The 25,038-nt window shown below is 43.3% G+C and overlaps 1 protein-coding gene across 4 annotated transcripts in view; it reads left to right on the forward strand.

Moving 5' to 3' along the window:
* The window catches only part of ANKRD17 (ankyrin repeat domain 17), a 331,682-nt gene that overhangs the window by 114,032 nt on the left and 192,612 nt on the right, over positions 1–25,038 (forward strand). For 3 of the 4 annotated variants that reach the window (XM_082265183.1, XM_082265182.1, XM_082265184.1), the window contains exons 5-15: positions 5,966–6,113; positions 6,222–6,455; positions 6,902–6,996; positions 9,187–9,424; positions 9,827–10,018; positions 10,652–10,761; positions 10,841–10,928; positions 17,655–17,782; positions 18,360–18,503; positions 18,983–19,085; positions 23,331–24,089. In XM_082265183.1, the coding sequence (XP_082121309.1) occupies positions 5,966–6,113; positions 6,222–6,455; positions 6,902–6,996; positions 9,187–9,424; positions 9,827–10,018; positions 10,652–10,761; positions 10,841–10,928; positions 17,655–17,782; positions 18,360–18,503; positions 18,983–19,085; positions 23,331–24,089 (2,239 nt within the window). The remainder of the gene's footprint in view (positions 1–5,965; positions 6,114–6,221; positions 6,456–6,901; positions 6,997–9,186; positions 9,425–9,826; positions 10,019–10,651; positions 10,762–10,840; positions 10,929–17,654; positions 17,783–18,359; positions 18,504–18,982; positions 19,086–23,330; positions 24,090–25,038) is intronic. The other variant, XM_082265185.1, reaches the window with a different exon arrangement.

A 25,038-nucleotide genomic window follows, 5' to 3' on the forward strand; every position in this document is an offset into this window, starting at 1 on the left:
ATGGGTCACCCTGCTGGGTCTGCAACCACACGCCTGAAATCCTCTGATAATGAGGATGACTTCTCCACATCTGCAACCTCGCACGAAAAGGCACTGGTGGATGCATTGATAGTATCTGTGCATGAGACCCTAAAGATGGAGGAAGCAGTTGAAGCTGCAACGGAGGCGCAGGTACCCTTTGGCGCTCACAAGCCATCCAGAGCGGCAAAGGGGCTTCCTTTCCCTGTCTATTTGACAGAATTGACGCAAAAGAGTGGGGACGACCAAAGCGTCCCCGTGGTGTTCCGAAGTGCTTTACTAGGTGTTTTTCTTCTGCAGGCTACTAAGGGTAAGGAACCTCGTCGAAGACGGCCTTCCTTCTCAACTCATCAGAAATGTTTTCATCCCTCAGGGTTGACTGACAAGGGCTCAAAGCCTTTTAGGGCCTCTTTAGGAGGATCCAAACTAACCTGGTCTGGGAAGCCAAGATCGGGCTTCTCCAGACCCGTGGACAGGGCTCCTTTAGCATGAAGGTGCACCTTTACTCGTATCGGGGGTGGGGGGACGTTTTTGCTGGTTTCCTGATCTGTGGACTTACCTGGTGCAAAACAAGTGGGTCCATGAAGTAATTTGGTCCAGCTACAAGAGCCAGTTTCACTCTTGTCCCCTGGCAAGGTTTTTTCTTCCAACTTGCGCCTGTCCCCAGACCGCTTACAGGGTCTGTTTGGGGCGGTACAAGACCTGGTCCTTCAAGGGGTGATTGTCTCGATTCCAACTTTGGAACGTTTTCAGGGTTTTTGCTCAAACCGGTTCAGTCCTCTGGAAGGAAGGCAAAGTGCTTCCAATCCTGGACCTCAAGGCGAACAACTGTTTTGAGAGAGCCCCCGCCCGTTCTACTGAAGAAACTGGCCGGGAGAATGCGGGGATTTTAAGGTGTCGGACAATAAATGTACTATGTGTAATAAAAAATTATATATATATATATATATATATATATATATATATATATATATATATATATATATATATATATATATATGTGTACTCAAATATAAAACATCAATTTATTATTACATAAGATGTAAAAACATACTACAAATGATCAGTACTACAATATCCTGATCAATTTAGCATATAATTAGCCCAATATTAACAGAATCCAAAGGATAGGGTATAGGTGCATATGGATTGACACCTTTCGCCCTATTCGCCACAGGGGCTTCTTCAGGATCCACATACAACAAAATGATATGCACTACATAAACAAAAACCTATATAAGACAATGTAACATAATCCTTACCTAATATATCAGCAATATAATAGCAGAAAGCAAAGGGGGCAGTGTGTGTGTGTGTGGGGGGGGGGGGGGGGTACAAAAAAATCCACCTTAGATAAAAATGACTGGGGGGCAAGGCAAAGGGGAGGGGTCCAAGCTTCCTACAACTATCCAAATATAATGTAATACAAAAAAGAATTTAAAATGTTATACCTCAAAAGCCGTTCAAGATGTAAAAGGCAATCTTTTACACCCTGGTTAGATCACAGCCAGCAGACAAATCCAATCCATACAGATGGTGAAAAAAAGGGGGGGGGGGGGTGGATATGGGAGAGAAGGGAAGAACGGGAGGGGGGAAATGGGCATGAAATTTGGTCTGTATCTGCAGATCGGACATAGTAATAAAAAGGAAATTAATTAAATCAAAAAATAACAATAACTAACTCAAACACAATACCAAAATACTATGTACTTTTTGGCCAAAGGAGGGGGAGAAACAAATCTCAGCCCCTCAATCGCAACCAATGGTGAATTATTCCTGATTCCTAGTTATAATGTAAATAATCCTAAGTGGCCATTCTCCAACACCAGTGTGCCATACAAAAATTTTTCCTTATGAAACATCCATGTATATTTTGGCTGACCGTCCCCACTTGTGATCAAGAGGTAAACTGGATATGGTATCACTTGTATGTCTAAAAACAATAAAGTAAGAAAATGTTCAGTGACATGCTAAAACGTATGCTACCACCAAAATTGTACTATGTCATGATAAATCAGCTAAAAACAACTTATCAATACACCAACCTGTGAAAAGAGATCCCTACAAGTAGTAATACAGGCTCCAGCCGTAGAAACCGCGACTGACAAGTGAGGCCGGGAAAATCGCGCCTTATAAGACAGTGGGTACATACATGAGCGGAGTTGGGCACCGCCCAGTGTCTCACGTTCCCCACGCTATGCTCCATAGACCGGATGATTGGCTTGGAGGCGCAACGTTCTCCCCGGCAGATAAACCTGAAGGAGGTGTCTGATGTACACATGACTTACCAAATCAAGAAACAAAAAGTGACAGCCGAAAAGCAACATTTCCAAATGAGACCATCAATCCACAACTCGTATGGGAAGAACACCCATAACCCAACAAACACAGACATCCAGATGGCTCAGACACAATGGTTCAGGCCTATTCCATCAGGGGACAGGTTCCTCCTTTCCCTGTCAAGGTGCACTCTACCAGGGCGCTTAGTGCCTCCTGGGCCTTCTGTCATCAGGCGTCCGTGACGCAGGTTTGCAAGGCGGCCACCTGGTTGTCGGTGCACACTTTATACCAGTTTTTATAAAGTGGTTGTGTTGGAATTTGCGGATGCGTCCTTTGGCCGCAAGGTTTTGCTGGCTGCTTTTTAAGAGGATTTGATCCTCTTTGAGGGTGTACTGTTTTTTTCAGGTGAGCTCCTGTTTCCTGGTTGGCTATTGTTTAGCCTTGGGATTTTCTTTTTCGCTGTTCCCACTCATGTTTTACGCTGCTTTGGGACATCCCAATGGTTAAGAATATCAGGTACTGTGTTCGTCAATGAACGAAAGAGAAAATGGGACTTATAACCAATGAGCAAACATATGGTAATGTGTTGCATTAAGTAACTGCTAGCTCCAAAAGTAATTTATACACTCTGGAGATTGATGCAGAGTTATCCTCAAATTGATCAAGACCTTGGAATGTGAAAGTATCAAATCCATAGATGGTGGTCGTATATTCCAGTTTTATAAGGTCACTTATGAGCATAGGCTCCAGCATTCCAGTTATCACACTGGTTTTGGTTTTTTAATCCTGTACTGAGAATGGTTCGTCTTTCTGTTTTTCTAGGAGGTGTAAGATTTTTTTTAACGGAATGTTTTCCAGTTCATTTTATTACATTTTGTACGTAAAGCGTCATGGTTTATTTCAAGCCTACTTTATAAAGTCTGTTCTCTACAGCTGTAAACCCTTTTTTTTTTTTTCTGTCTGCTTATTTAGGCTAATACCACACCTAACAAGTGGGCCAGCAAGTACTTCTATCCCTCCCAAACTAGGTGACGGTTCACTTGGTTTTCTTCATATCGCCCCTCACAGGAGTAGGACACTAGGCTGAAAATCCCATGGGCAGTCACAGGGGGTATAATCCCCCTCTCTGCTATAAACACTCAGTTTTATTCTGCCTAGTTAGGAGTAAGGACCTAGTTCCCTGCCTGCATCTCTGGTCCATGCAATTCTTTTTTAAATTGTTTTTTTTTTTTTCTTCTGTGAGATTTTCAATCAACTGCCAGGCTGGGCAATGAGCGGAATTGCTAGATCCAGTGGTTTCCCCAGTCTCGGCAGCGAGCGCACACAGACCAGAGCTCCGCGCTGGGTTGGCTGCGACATAGCCCCTCTAAACAGGGGCTGGCCCACCGGTTAAACACCTTGCGAGGTCGCTTAGGACTGGGTCTTGGCCTGAATCGGTGTTGCGCCTGGCCAACAGCCCCTCCATTTCAATGGTGAGGGGTTATGCCTGGAGTGGTGCCCCCCCTGGTTCCGTGGTATGTACCAGTGGGGGTGGGCCCTGGCAGTTTTTGTGATGCCCGGATCCCCCCTTCGGTTGTGGATGTGGCCTGGGCTTCAGGGTCCCCTTCTGGATGCCACACGTTGTGGCCTTTTTGCCGTGGTTGGCGCCATTTCTTTGGACCTGTGCTTCTCTATACCGGCAGCTATATTTGTGTAGTCTGGCGGCCATTTTTGGTTGGTCCGGTATGCACGGAGTGCGGCAGCTATGACAGTGGAGCCTCTGGGCAGCGATTATGGCTGTAAGGGCTCTTCCTTTTCCCCTGGTGTTGACTCTTGGGTTACCTTTTTCCCCTTGACACCGCACGTGAATACTGGCTATCTCTGGAGCAGACCGGTCCGTCCGATTCTGGACCTCAAGGCCCTAAACTGCTTTGTGCAGGTACAGAAAATTCAGAATGGAGTCTATTCGCACGATAGTGGCATCCCTTCATCAGAGGGATTTTCTAGTCTCTATCGACATCAAAGATGCTTACTTGCACATTCCTATGTGCGCCCGACACCAGCGTTTCCTCAGCATTATTAGTTTGTGGCGTTAACCTTTTGGTCTCTCCTCCGCTCCTCGGGTCTTCAGAAAAGTGTTGGCCCTGGTTCTGGCGTTGCTACGTCAGAGGGGGATTGCTCTACTGGACTACCTGGACAACCTCCTCTTGCAAACTGAGTCCTCTTCTGCCTTAATGGATGACGGAGATCACTATACAGACCCTGAAGGAGTCTGGTTGGCTTCTAAACTACCAGAAGTCTGCTCTGATTCCATCCAGAAAATTGATCATCTGGGTCTTACTCTGGATTCAGCTCTAGCTAGAGTGTTCCTTCCTCTGGACAAAATCCTGAAGTTGCATGCTTTAACTCATATGTTGCTGTCCAGCAGGTGATCCTCCCTCCGGACTTGCATGCGGTTGCAGGGCCTGATGGTGTCTAACTTTTTGAGGCAGTTCCGTTTGCACAGGTTTTTATACGAGGATCCTCCAAAGAGAGAGCAAATGGGACAATTGTCCAAAGTCTCGGAACAATCTGATTTGGCTGACCTGGGAAGCCAGGGGTTCTCTGGTCTGGTGGCTTCACTCTTGGGCTCTCTGGCAGGGTAAGTCTTTTCTCCCCTTGAATTGGACAGTGGTCACTACGGATGCCAGTCTGTCCGGGTGTAGAGATGTCCTGGGACTGAGCTCCGCTCAGGGTTTTTGGTCGCTGGAGGAATCCAGACTACTGATCAATGTCTTGGAACTTGGGCGTTCAGGCTGTGCCTGGTTTTTCTGGACTGATCGGCTCGGGGTGCTCCCAGTACGGATCCAGTTGGACAATGTCACTGCAGTGACTTATGTCAGTCACCAGGGGGGAACAAAAAGTGAGTTGGCGGCTCTTGAAGTAGCCGTCATTCTTGTGTGGGCAGAACGCTTTCTCTGTCGTACACATTCCAGGAGTGGAGAATTGGCAGACAGACTATCTCCGTCTGCACGCGTTGGACCAAGGGGAGTAGTCCCTTCATCCGAACGCGTTTCATCTGATATTTTTTACGGTAGGGCACCCCCGAGGTCGAATAGTTTGCGTCCCGGGTCAACAGAAAAGTACCGAGGTTTGTGGCAAGGCCACAGGATCCTCTGGCGACATGGGGCCTGTATTGTCTCTACGCCTTCCCTCCTATCAAGCTTCTGCGCAGGATCAAGGCCAAAGGGATTCCGGTCTTTCTGGTGGCCCTGGACTGGCCTCGCTGGTTTTGGGTTGCTGAAGTCCCTTGGAGATTGCCTCTCAAAGAGGACCTGCTGTCCCAAGGGCCGATCTTCCATCCTGCTTTACAGTCGCTGGCTTTGACGGCCTGGCTGTTGAAAGCCAGATGCTGAAGGATACAGGGTTGCCTGGGTCGGTGATTCCGACACTGCTGAAGGCTAGGAAGTCTACCTCCTAGAAAGATTTAGCATCGTACGTGGAAAGCTTACGTTACGTGGCGTTAGTCAATTGGTGTTCACCCTCGTTCTTTTTCGGTGACTCAGATTTTCTTGGCAGGAAGGGGGTGAAACTGAAAAATTACCTGGGCAGGAAGGGGGTGAAAGAGACTGGTCTTGAGTTGGGTAAATTCATTTTTATTTGCATAGGCTTTATTTGTACAGCTAATTGTTACATTCTGTTTTTTAAGGTTCTTTTGGCTATGCATGCTAATGTAGAAGATCGAGGTATAAAAGGAGATATTACTCCTTTGATGGCTGCTGCTAATGGGGGGCATGTTGAAATTGTGAAGCTGCTACTAGCCCACGATGCTGATGTGAACTCCCAGTCATCCACAGGTACACCATTTATAGGTTTTCTTTTTAATTTAGATTTTTCCAGTTTTCTGCCTAACTAGTTGCTTTAAACATGTTTTGGATTAATTTTTTATTTTTTTTCCCAATAAGGAAACACAGCACTTACATATGCCTGTGCTGGTGGTTATGTAGATGTTGTTAAGGTGCTGCTGGAATCAGGTGCTAGCATTGAGGACCACAATGAGAATGGTCACACACCTCTTATGGAAGCAGGAAGTGCTGGTCATGTGGAGGTGGCCAGAGTCCTTCTTGAGAATGGAGCTGGAATCAATACTCATTCCAATGAATTTAAAGAGAGTGCACTTACTTTGGCATGCTATAAAGGTAGATATTATTTTAAATGTTTCTACTTGTTTGTGCTACTAGTTTAATTAAATAGAATTTCATAGGACTAGCCTCCCTAATGGTGGCTCCTCTAAAATTGTTTATTTACTGTAACTTTTTTCAGTGTCAAAATCATGACTTTTGCCTTTTTCGTGATGCTTTATGAATACATACAAAAATGATGTAAGACAATGTGTGTACAGTAGACTTTTTGTTCTGTTATGCTTTTAGTATCTCTTCCCAAACTTTTTAGGCATGAGATGACTGTCTGTTTTGTATCTGATTAGTATTTGAAGGACAAAGTTAGTTTTGTTACTAAACACTTGCTTTTGGAATATAAGGTTACCGGTCATAAAACCACCTAGACCGTATAAGTATGTGTAAAATATACACCCTTGTAGGTTACTCTGTAAAGATTGGGATTTAAATTTCAATTTACTTTCCAGGACATTTAGAGATGGTGAGATTTCTTTTGGAGGCAGGAGCAGACCAGGAGCATAAAACTGATGAAATGCACACTGCCTTAATGGAAGCTTGCATGGTAAGTAATTGCTACCTGTACTTTAGAGGCTGTGGTAATGACATTATTTAAAGCTTAAATCCAGACTCAAAATGTTGTGTACTTGGTTAGTGTAACTGCAGAAATACAAAATGAATAGTTTTTTTTTTTTTTTTTTGATGAATATTTAATTTTATTTTTTTCTTGGGGAGTAAGTCGCCTACCTTCTAGCTGCTGTGTAGTATTTAGTTCCTTCAAAACAATTTATCCTTGCGACAAGTTTTGTGCTGTCATATTAGAGCCTGGTTTCCAATTCGCCCTCTAGTAGTCTAGCATTGCTGCATCCTGTCTTGAGCAGTGCCACCCTGCTTAACATTATTGTAATAGTTAAGGGGTAACTCCACTTTTGTGGGAAAAAAAATAGCAAACAAAAATTAATCACCTATACCATTGCGACACAAGTCCTATTGTAATTGAATGTTATTAAAAACTACCTTTCCTTTTCAGTCTACAGCTCTGTAATTTTCTGTAAATTAAAATGCAATAAGGCTACCAGGAGGTGTTCTGTACACAGAAGGTGTACAGAATGCCCCCTTAAAAACATAATTTACTGCTTGTGTGATTGGCTTACTAATTTTCCCTGAAGTCTGCACAAAGATACAAGTCAGATTTTTGGCGAGATACTCCCAATAGGAAATCACGTCTTAAGGAATGCAGATCCTGCAATTTTCTTCATTAGAGCCCTCCAGGTGCAGCAGCTGATTGATAATTATAAAACCACTCAGATGTGGCACAGAGCAAAAAAAACTTGATTTCTTCAGAATAACAAAAGGTAGGAATCTGCAACAAAGTTTGTTCAAATCCTTGCAATGTACATAGATCATAGAGGGGAATGTTTTTTTTTTTTTTCTCAACAAAAGTGGAGTTACTTGTTAAATTTAATGTAAACAAGAGTATCTACAAAGTGTTGATGAACAGAAACATATGGGTAAAGGTGCACTGTAAGCTTTCGTTAGAATTTATTGCTCAAAACTCAATTTTCTAACTGGATGCATTCATTTATGTTTGAAGTTTAGCATAAAGGCTAAGTGCGCCTTCATGGAAAAATTAATAAAGCCTGGAAAGCATTGCACCCGCAAACAATAGAGCATCAATATGCAGACAGACATGTCCTTCGGGTTTTAGCCTGCGCCTCTGTACGGTCTTTGTAAGCTGGAGGACATGCCACTGCACTTTGAGAGGAGTGGTATTTGTAGCACTGCTCTCAGGTGGTACTTGTAGTTTGATCATTCACAGGAAACTGAATGAATGAAGTGGCTGCGAAGGTGTAGCCCAACAGTGTTTTTTTTTCCAAAAAGTGACAGCAGGTGCAGGAGAAGAACTCCACTCACTGTCAACAGGGTAGGGGGGTTCGGAGGGAGAGACAGCAAGAGCTGGCACATGTTAACTTTTTCCACACTCAATACGGGTGGAACATGTAACACATTCCAAAGGTTAACTTATACTTTAAATTATTATATTCAAAACAGCCAAACTTGGCTGTTTCAGGCGTTTTTTGCAGGTGTTTGGAGGCAGGCATTGACATCTAACAAAAAACGCTTGTAATCTGCCAAAAAAGAAGCTCATGTACTTTTTTGAGCTTCAGACGACAAGACGCTCGTATGTGAACAGGGGCCATTGAAATGAATATGGTTTTGCTTGTTGGGCGTTTTGAGACTTTAGAGATGAGCGTTTCACGAGCTGAAAAACGCTCAGGTTTAAACAGGGCCTTAGGGAAGTTAACTCTCTATTTGTCATGTTTACAGTTATCTTCAAAAGTGAAAGTAAAAGAAAATCCAAAATTTTGGGTTGACATTAGAACACTAATAGAGAGAAAATCTTCCAGTTAGAACAATAGTTCTGGTGACCCTTGTGACACCAGGGCTTGAATATGGGAACTAATAAACGAACATCTGAGTCTGTGATTCCTATAATGCTAGGTCTACTTCCTGTATGTTCTGTCACCGGACGTGGAAAATTTACTTCACATAGTGTGAATGTAGAGGCCTTCAGTGGTTTTTGTCTGCTAGTGTCCATTCTACTTGTAGGCAGTGTTATAATCTTAAGGTTAAAGGTTTCCTGTGTCCCTCATTGGACTCCAAGAAAAGATTTTATGGCGAGTACTTAAATCCCATTATCCTGCATAACATGCTTGTGTCAACAACAATTTCCTTTTTTGTATTTCACACACAGGATGGCCATGTAGAGGTAGCTAGACTCCTCCTTGACAGTGGAGCCCAGGTGAATATGCCTGCTGACTCTTTTGAGTCTCCTCTGACTCTTGCGGCTTGTGGTGGTCATGTAGAACTGGCAGCTTTGCTAATAGAGCGAGGTGCTAACCTGGAAGAGGTGAATGATGAAGGCTATACACCTCTTATGGAAGCTGCACGAGAAGGACATGAGGAAATGGTTGCACTGTTGCTTGGTCAAGGTGAGCATTAATGGCATATGCCTAAATATATTTTCCTGGTGTTTGGTGATCTTGCCAGTTTTTTTGCTTTTTCTGGTTATGGTAAAAACATGGATTTCTGTTTTGTAGAAAATAGCAAAATTTGATAGTGTTCTGCAAATAAGTGTTTTTTTTTTTATAGCCGTCTGTGTCCTGGTGACCGCAAGTGAAATAATTTCTCTTCATTGGGCAGCCTATTATATGCAAATAAAAGAGGTTTAGCACTCCACTCTTGTAAAAAGTTTTGGTTCTAGTGTCAAAACGAAAAATGTCACATGAACAATTGTATGTAAGATTATCAAAGCAGAGCAAAGATTTGCATGTGTGAATTAGCATTCAATTTAAGTGTTTTCAATGTATTAATGTTGCAATTGTTTTTTAAAGGTGCAAACATTAATGCGCAGACAGAGGAGACTCAAGAGACCGCCCTCACCTTGGCATGTTGTGGAGGTTTTCTGGAGGTAGCAGATTTCCTTATTAAAGCTGGTGCAGATATAGAGCTTGGATGTTCCACTCCTTTGATGGAAGCTGCACAAGAGGGTCACTTAGAGTTGGTGAAATATTTGCTTGCAGCAGGTATGTTGCACAATTTTTATTTTAATAATAAAAGCAATGTTTAAATCGTAATTAGATTTTTTTTGTTATTAATTTTTTTTAAATCCACTGAAATTGCAAGCTTAAAAATGTTCATACATGCAAATCTATTTTAATTTTTTTTATTACTTTTTACATTATCCATTTTTTTCAAATGATACATTTGCCATCTTACCTCTTACTCTGTAATCAGCATGAGTAGTAGAAGGTGATGAAGGGCTGCCACCATCTGAAGAAACTGATATAATCATTCTCTCACAGGAAGGACTGGTAGGTTCCACACTTTCTTTGAAACAGTGGTCTCTGTCTCTCATACAAGTACAGGAGCATAAGATGGGGGTGTGGCCTGTGAGCTGTTCAGCCAGCAGAGCTGAAACCAATTAGCCATGGAGAATCAAGGTCCTTCATTGTGCCTGCACAATAGCAGGAAGACCTGGAAAAGCTGCGAGACACCTAGTTTTACAAGTTTGCATGCATGCACTCTTTAAATTGCAATTTCCAAGCAACAGTTCTGCTTTAATTGACCGGAAAAAAATGCTACTTATGATTGTCATGTATTGGGGTGTACGTTTTTTTCATATATTGTTTATTGAAATGGCTGCTCTTGTTCTGCAGGAGCTAATGTTCATGCAACAACTGCAACAGGTGACACAGCTCTGACATATGCTTGTGAAAATGGGCATACAGATGTGGCAGATGTGCTGCTTCAAGCTGGTGCTGACTTGGTAAGCGATTTCCTTTTGTTGTTAGTTCATATTACTAGACCATCAAACATTTCCTAAGTTTTATTGCTATGTGTTTAAGGAGCATGAATCTGAAGGCGGGAGGACCCCCTTGATGAAAGCTGCAAGAGCTGGTCATGTCTGTACTGTTCAATTCCTCATAAGTAAAGGTATTATATTGTTTATAAATGCATCCACATTACCTCTTTTCTGTTTACTTTTTACTATAAAAGTTTATAGTTTCGATTTGATTTTTAAGGTCTGTTAAATGATTTGAGCCCTTGTCAGTAGATCTTTTGTGATAATGGCACTTTTTGTGTTTGTGGTTGCTCACATTTAGCTTTTTGCCATAGTTCCACATAGATAGCACCCTTATGGAAAACACCAGACTTATTTCAATATTATTGGCATTTTTGTTTATTTCTTCACCCCAAATGCGAAAATGTTTAAAAAAAAAAATTACTATCTATTACTGAAGCATCTGGATGTTGAGTAGGTTACACTCATTTAAATGCAATGACTTGTTCGTTTGGATTAGCAGTGGTTAAAGCAGGGTAAAAGGGACCACATGTTTAGGTCTGGAAATGCAACACAGGCTTTCCATGTCCTTTTTTTTTTTTTTTTTTTATAAATCAAAACCACTTTATTTGTGTACCAAAAGAAATGCAAATTACAGACATCAAGAAAATTGGCTGCAGTAACAACATCAATCACAGTGGGATGCAAGAATACAATGCAATCAAGAAGACAAATAATCATAGTATATAAGCAAAAAAAAAGAAAACAAGGGAGAAACAATATGGAGCATAGCAGAGAAAACTAAAACCACACAGCTGCCATAAAAGCTACACACCAGAGCCTAATAAATACAAGTAGTGGAAGAGTTCAACCACCTGTCCCAAACTTTATTGTATTTCCCAGGGCAGCCCCTATTAATATAGATTATTTTCTTATACGGGAAAGTGTCATTAACTTCTTTAATCCAAGTCGCCAGAGTGGGTACAGCCTGCTTGATCCACACTCGAGCCAGGATTTTACGAGCTAAAAAGAGCGTTTCTTGCAAAAAGTTAACCGTGTGTTTGTCTAAATCCTCATCTGAAAAAAGCCCCAAAAGGCACATTCTAGGGTTGAGAGACACAGGAGCACCCATCCGATCGTGGAGGAACTGGACCACTTGTGCCCAGTATCCCCGCACGCTCGGACATTGCCACAAGAGGTGATCAAACGTGCCAATCGACTGCAGACATTTGGGACACTGAGATGTCCGGGTAGAGCAAAAGCGGGCCAGACGTTCAGGGGTAAGGTACGCTCGATGAAGGATACAGGCTTGAGTGAAACAGTCAGACATTTTGGGGGAAGCAGATTTGGCACACAGTAAGACATCTCCCCAATCCTCATCCGCAACCTCCCCCAGCAACGGCTCCCACCTAATTTTTAAGTCTTAAGCGAGCTTAGTGGCAGCAGGGGTCACCAGCATATCGTATATCATCGTAATGAGGCCACGATGATCTGTGTGCATCAGGACTCTAGCCAAATCCAACGACTCCCCCGAAGGGCAACCCCCATGAAACTGGGAGCGCAGGGCATGACGGAGCTGCATATACCGAAAAAACATGGAAGGTTGAATTCCTGCTTCAGCTGGCTATAAGTTTTCACCGATCCCCGATGTGATACATGGGAGAGCAGGAAGACGCCCCTAGATATCCAAGCACCCGGGTCAGGCAATTGCAAAAGTTCAGGAAGGGACCTGTTAAACCACAGCGGTGTGTCAGCATGCAGACCGTCACCCCCCACCCTCCGCAGCGCCAGATCCCAGACTTTTATACTGATGTAACAGGCCTCCACGCAGGGGGAACCGGGGGGATCCCGCCAGCCCCCGGAAGAGGTCACAGAACGGGTGTGGGTGTGGGACAGTAGACACAGGGTCCTTGCAGACCAAAAGGCGATACCTCAGATTGTCTTGTTTGTCTAGATGGTAAAAATGGGAAAGCTGAGCAGCCAGGTAGTATGATGGGAGGTCTGGGACAGCAAGTCCCCCCCCCAGGGAGGTCGGGAGCCTAAGCACCCGCGAGGACAACTTACGCCTAGCCGAACCCCAAATGAAAGAATTCCATAGAGACTCTAGGACCTTAAAGTAACGGAGGGGAATGTAAACCGGGCAATGCCACAGCACATACAGCACTTTAGGCAACAGTATCATCTTTAGGAGCCCTATGCGCCCCATCACCCCCAGAGGAAGCCTAGCCCAAGTCTGCAGTTTAGTCTTAAAAAGAGCGATGAGAGGTTCTACATTGAGGGAGATATAATCCGAGGGAACCCGGGAGATATAAATACCAAGGTACTTAATGGCGGCAACCCGTTTCAAGGGCAGGGAGGCCTGCTCTAATGTAGGGGGGAAAATATCCATGGGAAGGACCTGGGACTTTTCCCAGTTAATGCGCAAGCCAGAAAACCGCCCAAAGCGCTCTATAATCTGCAAAGCCGCGGCCAGGGAAGGACCTGCATCGGAAAGGTACAGGAGCATGTCGTCTGCATATAGACTGACCTTCTCCACCAAAGGGCCAGCACAGACACCCTCCACCCCCGGATGGGAGTGAAGTGCCTCCGCTAGCGGTTCAACCGCATGAGCGTCCAGTAAAGGAGAAATGGGGCATCCCTGACGAGTGCCCCAAAAGAGGGGAAACTCGCCCGAGGTCCAACCATTCGCCAATACGCGTGCCCGTGGGGCATTGTAGAGGATGGTCAACCACCGGATGAAGCGCGGGCCAAAACCAAAGGAGCGAAGACAACACCATAAGTAATTCCATTCAACGGAATCAAAGGCCTTTGCCGCATCCAGCGAGACCACTACTCGAGAACCGATGTGAACATGGGAGGCCTGGAGATTCATAAACAGTCACCTAGTGTTGTACGCTGTGTTTTTCGTGGGCACAAAACCCGTCTGATCAGAGTGTATCAACGTGAGGATCACTTTGTTCAGGCGGAGAGCCAAAACCTTAGCCCAAATTTTGACATCGGCCTGCAACAGCGAGATGGGCCTGTACGATTCAGGATCGAGTAGATCCTTCCCCGGCTTAGGAAGCAGCACAATAAGAGCCTCGCGCATAGAGTCGGGGAGAGCCCCCTCCTCAAAAATTGTCTGAGATAGGGCAAGGAGTCGAGGGACAAGGGCAGAGGAAAAATGCGCGTAGAATTCGGTGGGGAGCCCGTCAAGGCCAGGGGCCTTACAACGGGCAAAGCTAGAAATGGCAGCTTGCACCTCTTCAGCGGTGAGGGGGGCCTCCAAGGCCTCCACCTGATCCACCGACAACTGAGGGAGCAGAAGGTCAGCCAGTAGAGCGGCTAGTTCAGGGGGTTCATACGCTACCCTAGAGGAATAAGTGTCGCGAAAAAAATCAGCAAACATCCGGGCGACCATAGCAGCATCACTGACCTGAGAGCCATCTGGGGCAGCCAAGGAAATCACAACGGGGGGGCGAGCGTCCAGATGCGCCAGATAGGCCAGCAGCCTACCTGGGCGCTCACCTTGCTCAAATATACGCTGCTTGGCAAAAAAACAGTTTGTGTCGGGCCCTCTCATAACTAAGCTGCTCAGTCACCCGCGTCTGCAAACGGAGCCTATCAAGAGCCTCTGGGGACGGCGCACGGGCATATTGATCCTCCAAAGAGGTCAACTCCTCCAGCACCTGCGTAAAGGGGGCTTGGGACTGCCTTTTAAATTTAGAAATGCATTCGTACAAATGTAAACGAGCATGCGACTTAAACGCATCCCACACCGTTGGAGAATCTGAGGTACCGTCATTGGTCACAAAAAAAGAATCCCACTCCGCCTCCATGGCTGCCGAGTCCGGGAGCACGGTGAGCCAGAACGGATTGAGACGCCAATTACCGCGTCAAGGCCTCGACAATACATCGAGGACCACCCAGTAAGGGGCGTGATCCGACAAGATGCGAGGGCAGAAACCCGCTGCCCGTAATTGAGGAGTGAGTCGGGCAGATACAAAGACATAATCTAAGCGGGACATAGCATGTGATGCGGAAAAGCAGGAATAGGCCCTCCGTTCCGGATACAAGTGGCGCCACGTATCAATCAGGGAAAATTGAGCCATAACCCGACCGAATCGAGTCAGTCTGCCCGAGCAAGGCACGGAGGTATCTGAGCCAACCCTGTCCAAGGCAGGATCAATTGTCGCGTTGAAATCCCCCAACCACGCATCGGGTATCGAGGGGTGTCGGGCCAAATAATCCAGACCCGGCGCCAAACTTGCACCAGTGAACGGGAGGTATATAATAGGCCAACAACAAAATAGGGGACCCAGCAATAGTAGCACAAAGCAATACATAGCGACCCTGCGGATCGGTCTCCACCGAGCAGATGGCAAAGGGGAGGGATTTGGCCACCAGAACCGAAACACCACAGGAATGTGAACTATATGTAGTATGATACGCCCACCCCACCCAAGGTTTCCTGAGGGCTCGGACCAGGGAGCCTGTGGCATGCGTTTCAACCAACACTATAATATCAGCAGTTTGGGCTTTTAGAAAAGTGAAAAGGGCGGTGCGTTTAACTTTGTCCCTAGCACCACGGACGTTCCAAAGTAGCAGCTTCAGGGGAGCCATGGCAAAAGGGAGAAAATCATATTTCGCAGGGGAAATAGGCATCAGTGGAGACCAAGCCCGCAGAACCATACAGCTGGGGACTAGTCCATAGAACAGTAAAAAAAATCCCCCTAATAGAGGCATACAGGAAATACAAGAGCAGCTCCAAAAAAACATAAAAAACAAATATAGCAGCAAAAGACAAATAGCGTATGCAGTACACAAAAAAGAAAAACCCACAGAAAATAGAACCCCGACCCACCCAGCTCTGCACGGACCCCAACTTGTGCGAGCATACATCCCAAAACAGTTGCATAAACATGACAAAAATTGCACCAGCCATGGCAGAGCGGCCTAAAAACCGAACTCGACCACAGCTGGGGTACCAAGCATGAAAGAACAGATAATAGAACCAATAACAGCAGCATGGTTGTCATGTAAAGGGGGGACAACCTATCTCTGAAGGTCAAAAAGAGCATAGGTGATGCAACCGGCAATCAACTCCCCGGGGACATAACATCCAGGAGCCGATCAGGTAAGAGAGGGGAGCCGCACGGCAGTCTGAAGGAGTTCCTTCAAAAAAAAAAAAAAAAAAACAGTCCATCCAGACCCGGTCCAATGGAAAAATAACAGTAGGCAGTAGGATCAAAGCGGCAGAACACAAGGGGAAGAAGGGGAAGCCAAGGCACATAGGAGGGCCATACAAGGCCAGGTACACAGGCTCCCAACGTTAAAGGGCCAGTTCTTCCAGGGGCCAGTAACAAGGGAATGCAGGCTTGGCAGAGCAGAAAACGGGGCACACATGGAAAGTACTCACACCCTAGGCAGGTCTCGGTCTGTCCAGCCACATCATAGCCTCATCTGGATCTTCAAAAAAGTGTACCCTGTCTTCACCAACCACACGAAGCCGGGCCAGGAACAGCATAGCGTATTTCAAATTGCGAGCACGCAATTTTCGTTTGACATCGGTAAACTTGCCTCGGCGTCTCTGGACCTCCGCGGAAAAATCAGGGAAGGCAAGTACCTGGGTGTTGAGGTGAGGGATATTCCCCTTATCACGAGCCAAGGGGAGAATAGCACCCCGATCCCTGTAGTTGAGAAACTTGGCAATAAGCACACGAGCAGGTGCCCCTGGGGGCGGTGGTTTGGCAGGCACTCGATGAGCTCGCTACACCACGAAGGATTGGGAGAAGGGCTCACGGCCGTACGTAGTAACAAGCAGATTCTCTAAAAAGACAGCTGGAGAAGCACCCTCTGGAAGGCCGACAAACCGCAAGTTATTGCGGCGCATCCGGTTCTCCAGATCGTCCTGCTTGGCGAGGAGCTGGGCAATATGGCGCTCAGCCTGATCAGAGGATGCCTGCAGGGGGGAACCGCGTCCTCCACATGTCCCAAGCGGCGTTCGGTCTCGGACACCCGGTCACGCAGCCGCTGTAGATCTTGGCCAATAAGGGACACATCTACCTTCACCTCCTCGATCTTGGCGGTCAGCGTCGCCTGGCAGTTAGAGATGGCATCTAGGATCTGAGCCAGCGTGGCGGCGGGAACATCCGGCGGTCCGGGCTGGCCGGTGCCATCTTCCGACAGCGCTCCCTTGGCCGAGTGCCGAAATTTCTCCAGCTTCGCGGCCGCCTCAGACTTTTTACTCGGGGGGAGACATACTGCCACAAACTCCAGGAGGGGACCAGGGTCAAAGGAAGGTAAGAACCGGGTCTAGTAACTATCAGGATCACGGAGAAAGGATGATGCCGGCGGAGCTCTCAGTCAGTGCGTCCTACTCCATCGCGCTTCAGGCCACGCCCCCCCTCCATGTCCTTTTTTTGCCTAGTTTTCTCTTGAGCCACACCCAATCTAGAGATTGTTTAGCTATCTCTTACATTAAGTAGTTATAGGGGTGCTCAGTACCTTCAGTGACATAGACAATATTGTATTTACCACTGCTACTTTGCCATTATATACTTTTTCATCTAGTTAGAAAAAGCCTTTTATCCCTTCTTACCCTTATATGTGTATACTTAAACTAGAAAACTTGTCTAATGTAGGTTGGCTTCTGTTAACGTTAAAACTTTTATGAAAACGGCACGTAATGTGCCTTGAGTAAGTTAGATTTTTTTTTTCTTTGTCCTTGTAAAATATGCAAAATAGTCTGTGTATTAGTGGCTAGCATATTAAAAGTAGCATCTTGTGTATGATTGGTATACTTTGTCATTTTTCATGTCTGCTTGTTAATGCTTAAAAACACAACAGAAACTAGTATTGCTCTGCTGATTGATTCACTCACTTTGATTCTGTCTAAGGTGCGAATGTCAATCGGACAACACTGAACAATGATCACACGGTGTTGTCTCTTGCCTGTGCTGGAGGACATTTGGCTGTGGTAGAGTTACTTTTGGCCCATGGTGCTGATCCAACGCACAGATTAAAGGTAAATTTTTCCCTACTCTTATAATTTCACATATCAGTTACTATGACATGTTAGACAAGCTGCAGAAAAAATGCAGTTAGTGCTTTTAGACCCCTTTAGGAACACTACTAAGAGCCCTAAGTCACAAGGAGCTCTAATATAAATCTGACTACTTGAAATGTGATCTGCTCTATCATCTTACCAATCCTTTCTATTGGCAAGTTGAACCACCTATTAGTCTTTGGTCAGTTGTGAGGAGCGGGGTGTTAAAAGGGGAAGGCCAGCTCTGTTCCATCAGGAAGTAAATCTTACCAAGCCTTATCAGAGTTGTAAGAACTGTTGGTATTATTGAAGGGCAGCCAGTCAGATTGATACTTAAATGCTATTTTCATTGGCAATTCTAAAACATACAGTACGCTTCTTTTTCATATCCGTACCAGGTTGGTTTTACTAAGATATACATCAGTTTTAAATCTGGTAGACTTTTTCAAAATGTTTTGGTGCAGCACAATATAAGAAAATAGTTCAGTACTATTTGCAGTTCATGAATACACTGTCTTTATGCTAATGACTTTTTTTTTTTTTTTCTTTTGTGCAGGATGGTTCTACAATGCTAATTGAAGCTGCCAAAGGAGGTCACACCAGTGTGGTTTGCTACCTGTTGGATTATCCCAATAACCTCCTCTCTGCTCCCCCTCCTGACGTTACACAGTTCACCCCACCCTCTCATGATTTAAACCGGGTAATATATGTCTTAATTCCTAAAATATTAACCCAGTCCATAAGTTACTACTTTGTTTAAAAACATAAATTTGAGATTGTAAAATTACAGCTATTTTGTAGTGAGTGAAATAAATGTACATTTACCATCCTTAATGGATCACCACCCTTTTTTTAAATTAAGGTTTAGGAAGCATATTCTTACTATTTCTACCTGGCCCATAACAATGGAGCAGTCATTGTCAAACAAGCTAGTGCTAAGGTATTGTTTCCTCTGCGGTGATGCCTGAAGACCACACTTGTGAGAGGTGACTCTAGAACAGAAAGTACTGCTTAAAAGTACTGTCACCTGCTTACTGAAAAATGTACTGTCATCTTCTTTTTTTTTTTTTTTTCTCTGAGAATTTTTTTGGCAAATGTAAGACAATGTGGGTATTTCTAAGTATGATTTCATTTCTTCCTTTTACCTAAAAGTAGTCTTTGCATATTTAATGCTTTTAGGCACCTCGTGTACCAATGCAGGCACTGCCAATGGTTGTCCCACCCCAGGAGCCAGACAAACCTCCAGCAAGTGTGTCTACAAGCCTTCCTGTTAGAAGTAAAGGTTAGTTGTAACATTAGACTTTTTTTCTTCTTTAGGAAAAAGAGACCTGTTTTTCTTTTTCCTCTTGCACCTTCTTCTAATGTTATATTTACTGCTTAGAGGCAATGTGTCTCAATCGTTTAATCAAAGATATACAAAAGCGTTGGGTCTCTACATGCCAAATTTGCTTCAGAAACAATAGTGGTAATAGTAGCTGTACATGATTTTGGTTACTCATACACTTGAAGGTAAAACCCATCCAAAACTGAGATTAAAGTTTTAAGTGTGTATAGGCTGACTGAATGACCATTTTGGCTTCTTATGTTTGTGGCCCTCTTGATAAAATATCTCCCCTAAATTTCTCTTTTCCATTTACATCTGATCCTGTCCGTGAAATCCAGACGGATGGTAACCCTATTTTCCATCCGTCTGGCGAATCTGATAAAAACGGGCAGGTGGTCCGATTTCATCCGATCTCCCCATAGAGGATAGCGGGGCTCTGACAGGTCCCTCTCTGCACATCGAGCAGAGATGGACCTTGTCATCTGCCTGCTCAGCGGGGATCGGCAAATCCATCCCTCGCTGAGCAAAACGGAGTTTGCCGCTAGACGCCCATATGAAAGGACCCTTAAGGTGGCCATTCGTGGCTTGTTTTTTTTTTTTTTTTTTTCGTTTAGTGAAAATACTGAACAGATTAACCCATCCACACATATGAGGTGGACGCTGGAATCCTCCCCATTGTGTCATTGTATTCTGACAGCGGAGAGTTCAGCTAGACTACTCTGCTTTTAGAATACACTGGTCAGTGTTGCAGCCTATTTGTCATAAGGGGGGAAAGGGGGTCACCACTACCCAGATACAGCTCCCATCCCCCCCCATCCCTATGCAAAAGCAGAGAACGCCTATTAATCGATTGCTGGCTGCAATCAGCGGTGAACTATTGCTGTAGAGGGAGGCTGCACAGAGCTGCAACAGATGTAAACACCTTTGCTTCTGCAGCACATGCCTATGGAGCTGTCTGGAGAAGCATGGCAAGCTTTGGAGCTGCTCCAGGGTTTAATGTTGGACACCAGCTGGCACTGACAACCTTGTTGGGGCCTGCAGGAAAATGCTGGTTTCCGGTGCTGAGACAAATAGCCACTTTTTCAGCACCATTTTAAAAAAGAAAGCACTGGACACTCAAGTGGTTACATTTCTGTAATGTGAAAAGGACAGAAACCTCAGTGGGTTGAGGGAGATTTACCATAATGGCTATGAAAAGGGGGCAAAGAGTTTGTTAGCAGTGCCTGCTGGAAATATATGAAATTGGTAGGTAAAGAGAGCTTCCCCACATTCCACTTAAAGCCACAATTATTATTTTTGTTCAGGCAGACCTTTAATAATCTGATTAGCTAAATTTTTTTTTTTTTTTTTTTTTTTTTAGCTGAATAGCTATTTTTTTTTCTCTTCAATTCAATTGACATTGCCAAACAATCGGTTCTCATTTTTCCCAATATATAAATGGTTAGGCAAATTTTTCATTATGCCATACTTTTAAATCGAACTTCAAATATTCAGTAGTATTAGAAACTTAGCTAAGGGGGATCATGTAGGAGATTTCCTTTAAAGTTCCTCCCACAAAGTTCCTGCCTTATGGATTTCTGTACTTGATTAAATATGCTGACAAGATTGCTTATTGTGTCTGCATAATGTCTATAATTTGAGCATGTTTCAGAGTTTCTCCTGAAATATTTGCATTATGTTTGTGATCTCATTATTCTTTATAGTGGCTGTATGTTAACTTTTAGTGTTTCTTGTCTCTTGGGTCATGCCATATGTGCATGTTTTTTTGCAGTAGGCCGCTCCCCCCCCCCCCTTCTTAATTTTTTTTGTAGGTAGGTAACCGAACAGCGACCTCACAAAGTGGTCATGTTTTTTCCTACACTTTCTTCCCCATCATAAACACTTTTTATGTGCTAGTATGTTCATCTAATTTGTATATCATTGTGTCTCTAATCCTGCATCCTGTTCAGGTGCTTTTTAAGTTTCCATGTTCCTGCTCTTGCAACAGGTTACTCAGCATTTGATCTGAGTTCTGTGCTTCAGTGTTGGCTTAACAGAATTCCTAGATCTGCATTATACTAAACTTGGTAGTAAAAAAAAAAAAGGTAGAAATAGTAAAATCCACCATTTTTTAAATTCACATTTTTTTTTTTTTTTAACGATAAAAGTAAAAAGCCTGAAAAGTGTTTTCACAACATTTTAAGGTACATATGAAACAAAGTAGGGAAATTTGAGAGCGCTTTAAATTTCATAGTTATCTCTCGGTTCAGTAGGGGATGCAGCAGCATGGTGTTTGTGCTGTCTACATTAGAGTACTCTTTAAAAATGGTCTCCCTAGTTTTTTAGTGCCACACACATATATATATATATATATATATATATATATATATATATATATATATATATATATATATATCTTCCCTGACCATTATGAACTTTCTCTCACAGTCCGCTTCCTGTCCAGTACCCCCCCTCAAAGCTTTTTCCAAGCCTGGGATGCCAGACTGTGTAGAACAATGATTTACAGATTCACTTTTAGTGAGAAATCCAATTAAAATTAGTTGTAGCAGCTCTTTCCCGATTCAATTTTTTTTTTTTTTTTAAGCTTGCAAACTTGTAACACTTTTGTAACCTAAGGCATGAACAGCAATCCGATTTGAAAAGCAAGTCAGTGGTGTTCTTTATACTGAGATCCGTATACTATGAAAACTACCATGACTGTACTCGTGTTAAGACCAGAACATGGTTATACTTTTTTTTTTTATTTTCATTTTTTTATCATTTTTAAAGTTTTGCATCAAAACGAACACAAATACAATCATTCAAATAATCTTATAGATTGCGAGAATCTCTAATCCTGAATAAGCAAACCACAATCGCATTATTATAAAGATGCCCGCCTATACGCTTAAGATCTAAAATCAAGTCAGTGGTATTCTTTATACTGAAATCCTTATATTTTGAAAACCACCAGCATGACTGTTCTAGTGTTCTTAATACCAGAACATTGTTATACTTTGTAAGGTTTTTTAATCCTAAGAGAACATACACGCTAGGAAAAAAAGAAAGGGATTGCGGTCTTGTAATTTAGCGAATTTAAAAGGGGGGGGGGGGGTGCGTTGAGCTAATTTTACTATTTTGCAGAGCTTCTAAACCGTATATAAACATACATTCACCTGATAATGCGGACCAACTTTTATACTTTTATCAAGTAGGTAATCCAGCTACCCTAAAGTAATTTTCAGATGGTAGGGTCGATGACCGGTGGCTTATTTTGGGTTTACTACAGCATTTCATGGCTTGGTTTTTGCCCACCTTGGAGTTTTGGGCGTTTTTCATTCATCTTTTAGTGGTCCCCCACTATTCCTGAAGCATTGACATAATTAAAAATTGAAAATTTCATCAGGAAAAACAGAAAAATCTCATAATGGGTAAGGCGCTTATGCAGACCTTGGACCTCAAAAACTGAGAACTCTCCACCAGAGTTAAAAGACATAAAAGAAACCGTAAGGTAGTTTAAATCTGCCTAAAACACAAATATTAGTTTTGGATGAACTGCCTTTTTAAACTCTTCCCCCTTATATGTTCCATAACTGTATTGCAGCAAATGGATAAAACATAAACCAAATGTTTCAGGTCATATTCAGTATTGATATACAGGTAGTCATTGGCTTCTGTTGCATAGAACTGCTTTTAGGGTCCCTAGGTGTTTTCGTAAGAGAGAAGGAGCATCTGTAAAAAAAATTATGCTGCTTTTTTTTCTTTTCTAGTTTCACAATCCTTTGACAAAAGTTTAAAGCTAGGCATTGCTTTACTTACATCTTTAGGTGATGGTAGCTCAATGTTTTTGGTTCTGTTGTTTAATGATGTAATAGGAGTTTCTGGGTTTGCTCAAATAGTCGTAATATGCCCTTTATAATTATCTTAAGAGACACCTTGCTTTTGAGCCAAGTCTATTTGACCACTAGACCAAAATTTAGTGTAAAATGTCAGTTTTGCTTCTCACTGCATACTGCTTTGATTTAACCCTATTTTGTTCCTCTGTTATTTTTCTTCTCTGATTTGAAATGTCTTTGCTTATATAGACTATCAATTTTCAAGTGTGTGATAGTTTTGTGGATATAGTCATTATGTAGTTGTAACATTTCTCATGTCTGACAGTCATGAGGATTCTATTCATTTTGCGCTTCCATTTGGTTCTGAGGGGGTTTCTTTTTCACACAGCTACTTCTAAGCAGAAGTCCAGTGGCCATGTGCCAGAAAACAGCCAGGATGCACAGGGATACATCAGCAGTCAGTCTCCAGAGAGCATTGTAGAAGAAGCTCAGGGGAAGCTGACAGAACTTGAACAGAGGATCAAAGAAGCCATTGAAAAGAATGCACAGTTACAGTCCTTGGAGCTGGCTCATGCAGACCAACTGACTAAAGAGAAGATAGAGGAGTTGAATAAAACCCGTGAAGAACAGATCCAGAAGAAGCAAAAGATACTGGAGGAGCTTCAAAAAGTAGAACGGGAGTTGCAGCTTAAGACCCAACAACAGCTGAAAAAACAGTATCTAGAAGTGAAAGCTCAGAGAATTCAGCTTCAGCAGCAGCAACAACAGCAGCAGTCCTGTCAACATCTGGGGTTGCTAACTCCTGTAGGGGTTGGGGAAGAGATCACAGAGGTAGACTATGCCCACTTACCACAGGTTGATACCATCCTGCTCAAAGAGGACCCTCAGCAGACTGCAGTACCAATGGGCTTCACTCCCATGCAGCCTTTGGCAATGCCTCAAGCTTTGCCGCTGGCAACAGGTACACTATCTCCCGGGCCCGTAACTAATCTTGCAGATCTCCAAGGAGTTATTGTGGGACAGCAAGAAATAGGTCAAGCACAACTAACAGGGCTTGGGCAAGGTGTCCTGCCAGAAACACAAGAAGGGTTAATGATAGCCAGTCCTGCCCAGACTCTCACTGACACTCTGGACGACATCATGGCAGGTGGGTATAATAGTTCAACTAGTTTCATCTGGTTTATTACATGTGCTTTTAATTGAAAAATCTTTGTTTTATAAGAAATGGTGTTGGAATGTTTTGTTCTTTGTGTTCTTTGGTTTGCTTAAATATTTTTTTCTAGGTTTTACTATTTTTTTTTTTTTTTTATTGAAAAATGTCAAAATAATACGTGTGGTGGGTTTAGTAATTTTAGATGATTCTTGTAGATAAAGCAGGCTATGAAGTCCAGTTACTTAAATCTTTAGGCCTCATGTATGCAGGGCAACTCCTCTGAACGTCAGAACTCCTGGCAGGAAAAAGCTGCTGTAAAAACCACAAATTGCATGCACGTTTAGGCATGTCCTAGCGTTTTGAGTGTTAATGCATTCTTTAGGCCAGTATATACTCTGGCCATTGGAATGCATTAATGCTGAAATGCTAGACACGTCTAGTATTTAGGCACGTTCAGTGTTTTTTCTGCCACTCAGGCTTAAACTCCTCCTTTTAACAGTGGAGTTTTAAGCTGTGTGCATGAGCCCCTAGCCAAAGTAATAAAAAGCAAACATGCAGGGACAGAGCTTCAGAGCAAGCCTTATACGGGACACTTATATAAAATAATTCTAACTGGAATAACCTGTTAGTTTCTACCACTGTCTTAATTAAGCAGTGGTTTATGCTACATTTCTTTAAAGTAATTTGTGGTCTTGGAGAGAAAAAAAAATCAGACTATTCTGATTTTTTTAAGATCCTAAATGACTGGACCTTTTAAACAAAATTCTCTCTCAGCACTGCCATTAAAAGTAGCAACAGGGTGAAGTTTGTACAGGCAATAGCTAATGATGCTTGCAACATCATAATCGATAAATTGAAGTGGTAGAAAATCAACTTGTTTCAATAAAATAGTGCTGTTCTAAATGTGGTATAATTTTTGCTAATTAAAGCTAGGGAATTGGAA

Source organism: Pelophylax lessonae, assembly GCF_965119305.1.
Source record: "Pelophylax lessonae genome assembly, chromosome: 1".
NCBI classification, from domain to species: Eukaryota; Metazoa; Chordata; class Amphibia; order Anura; family Ranidae; genus Pelophylax; species Pelophylax lessonae.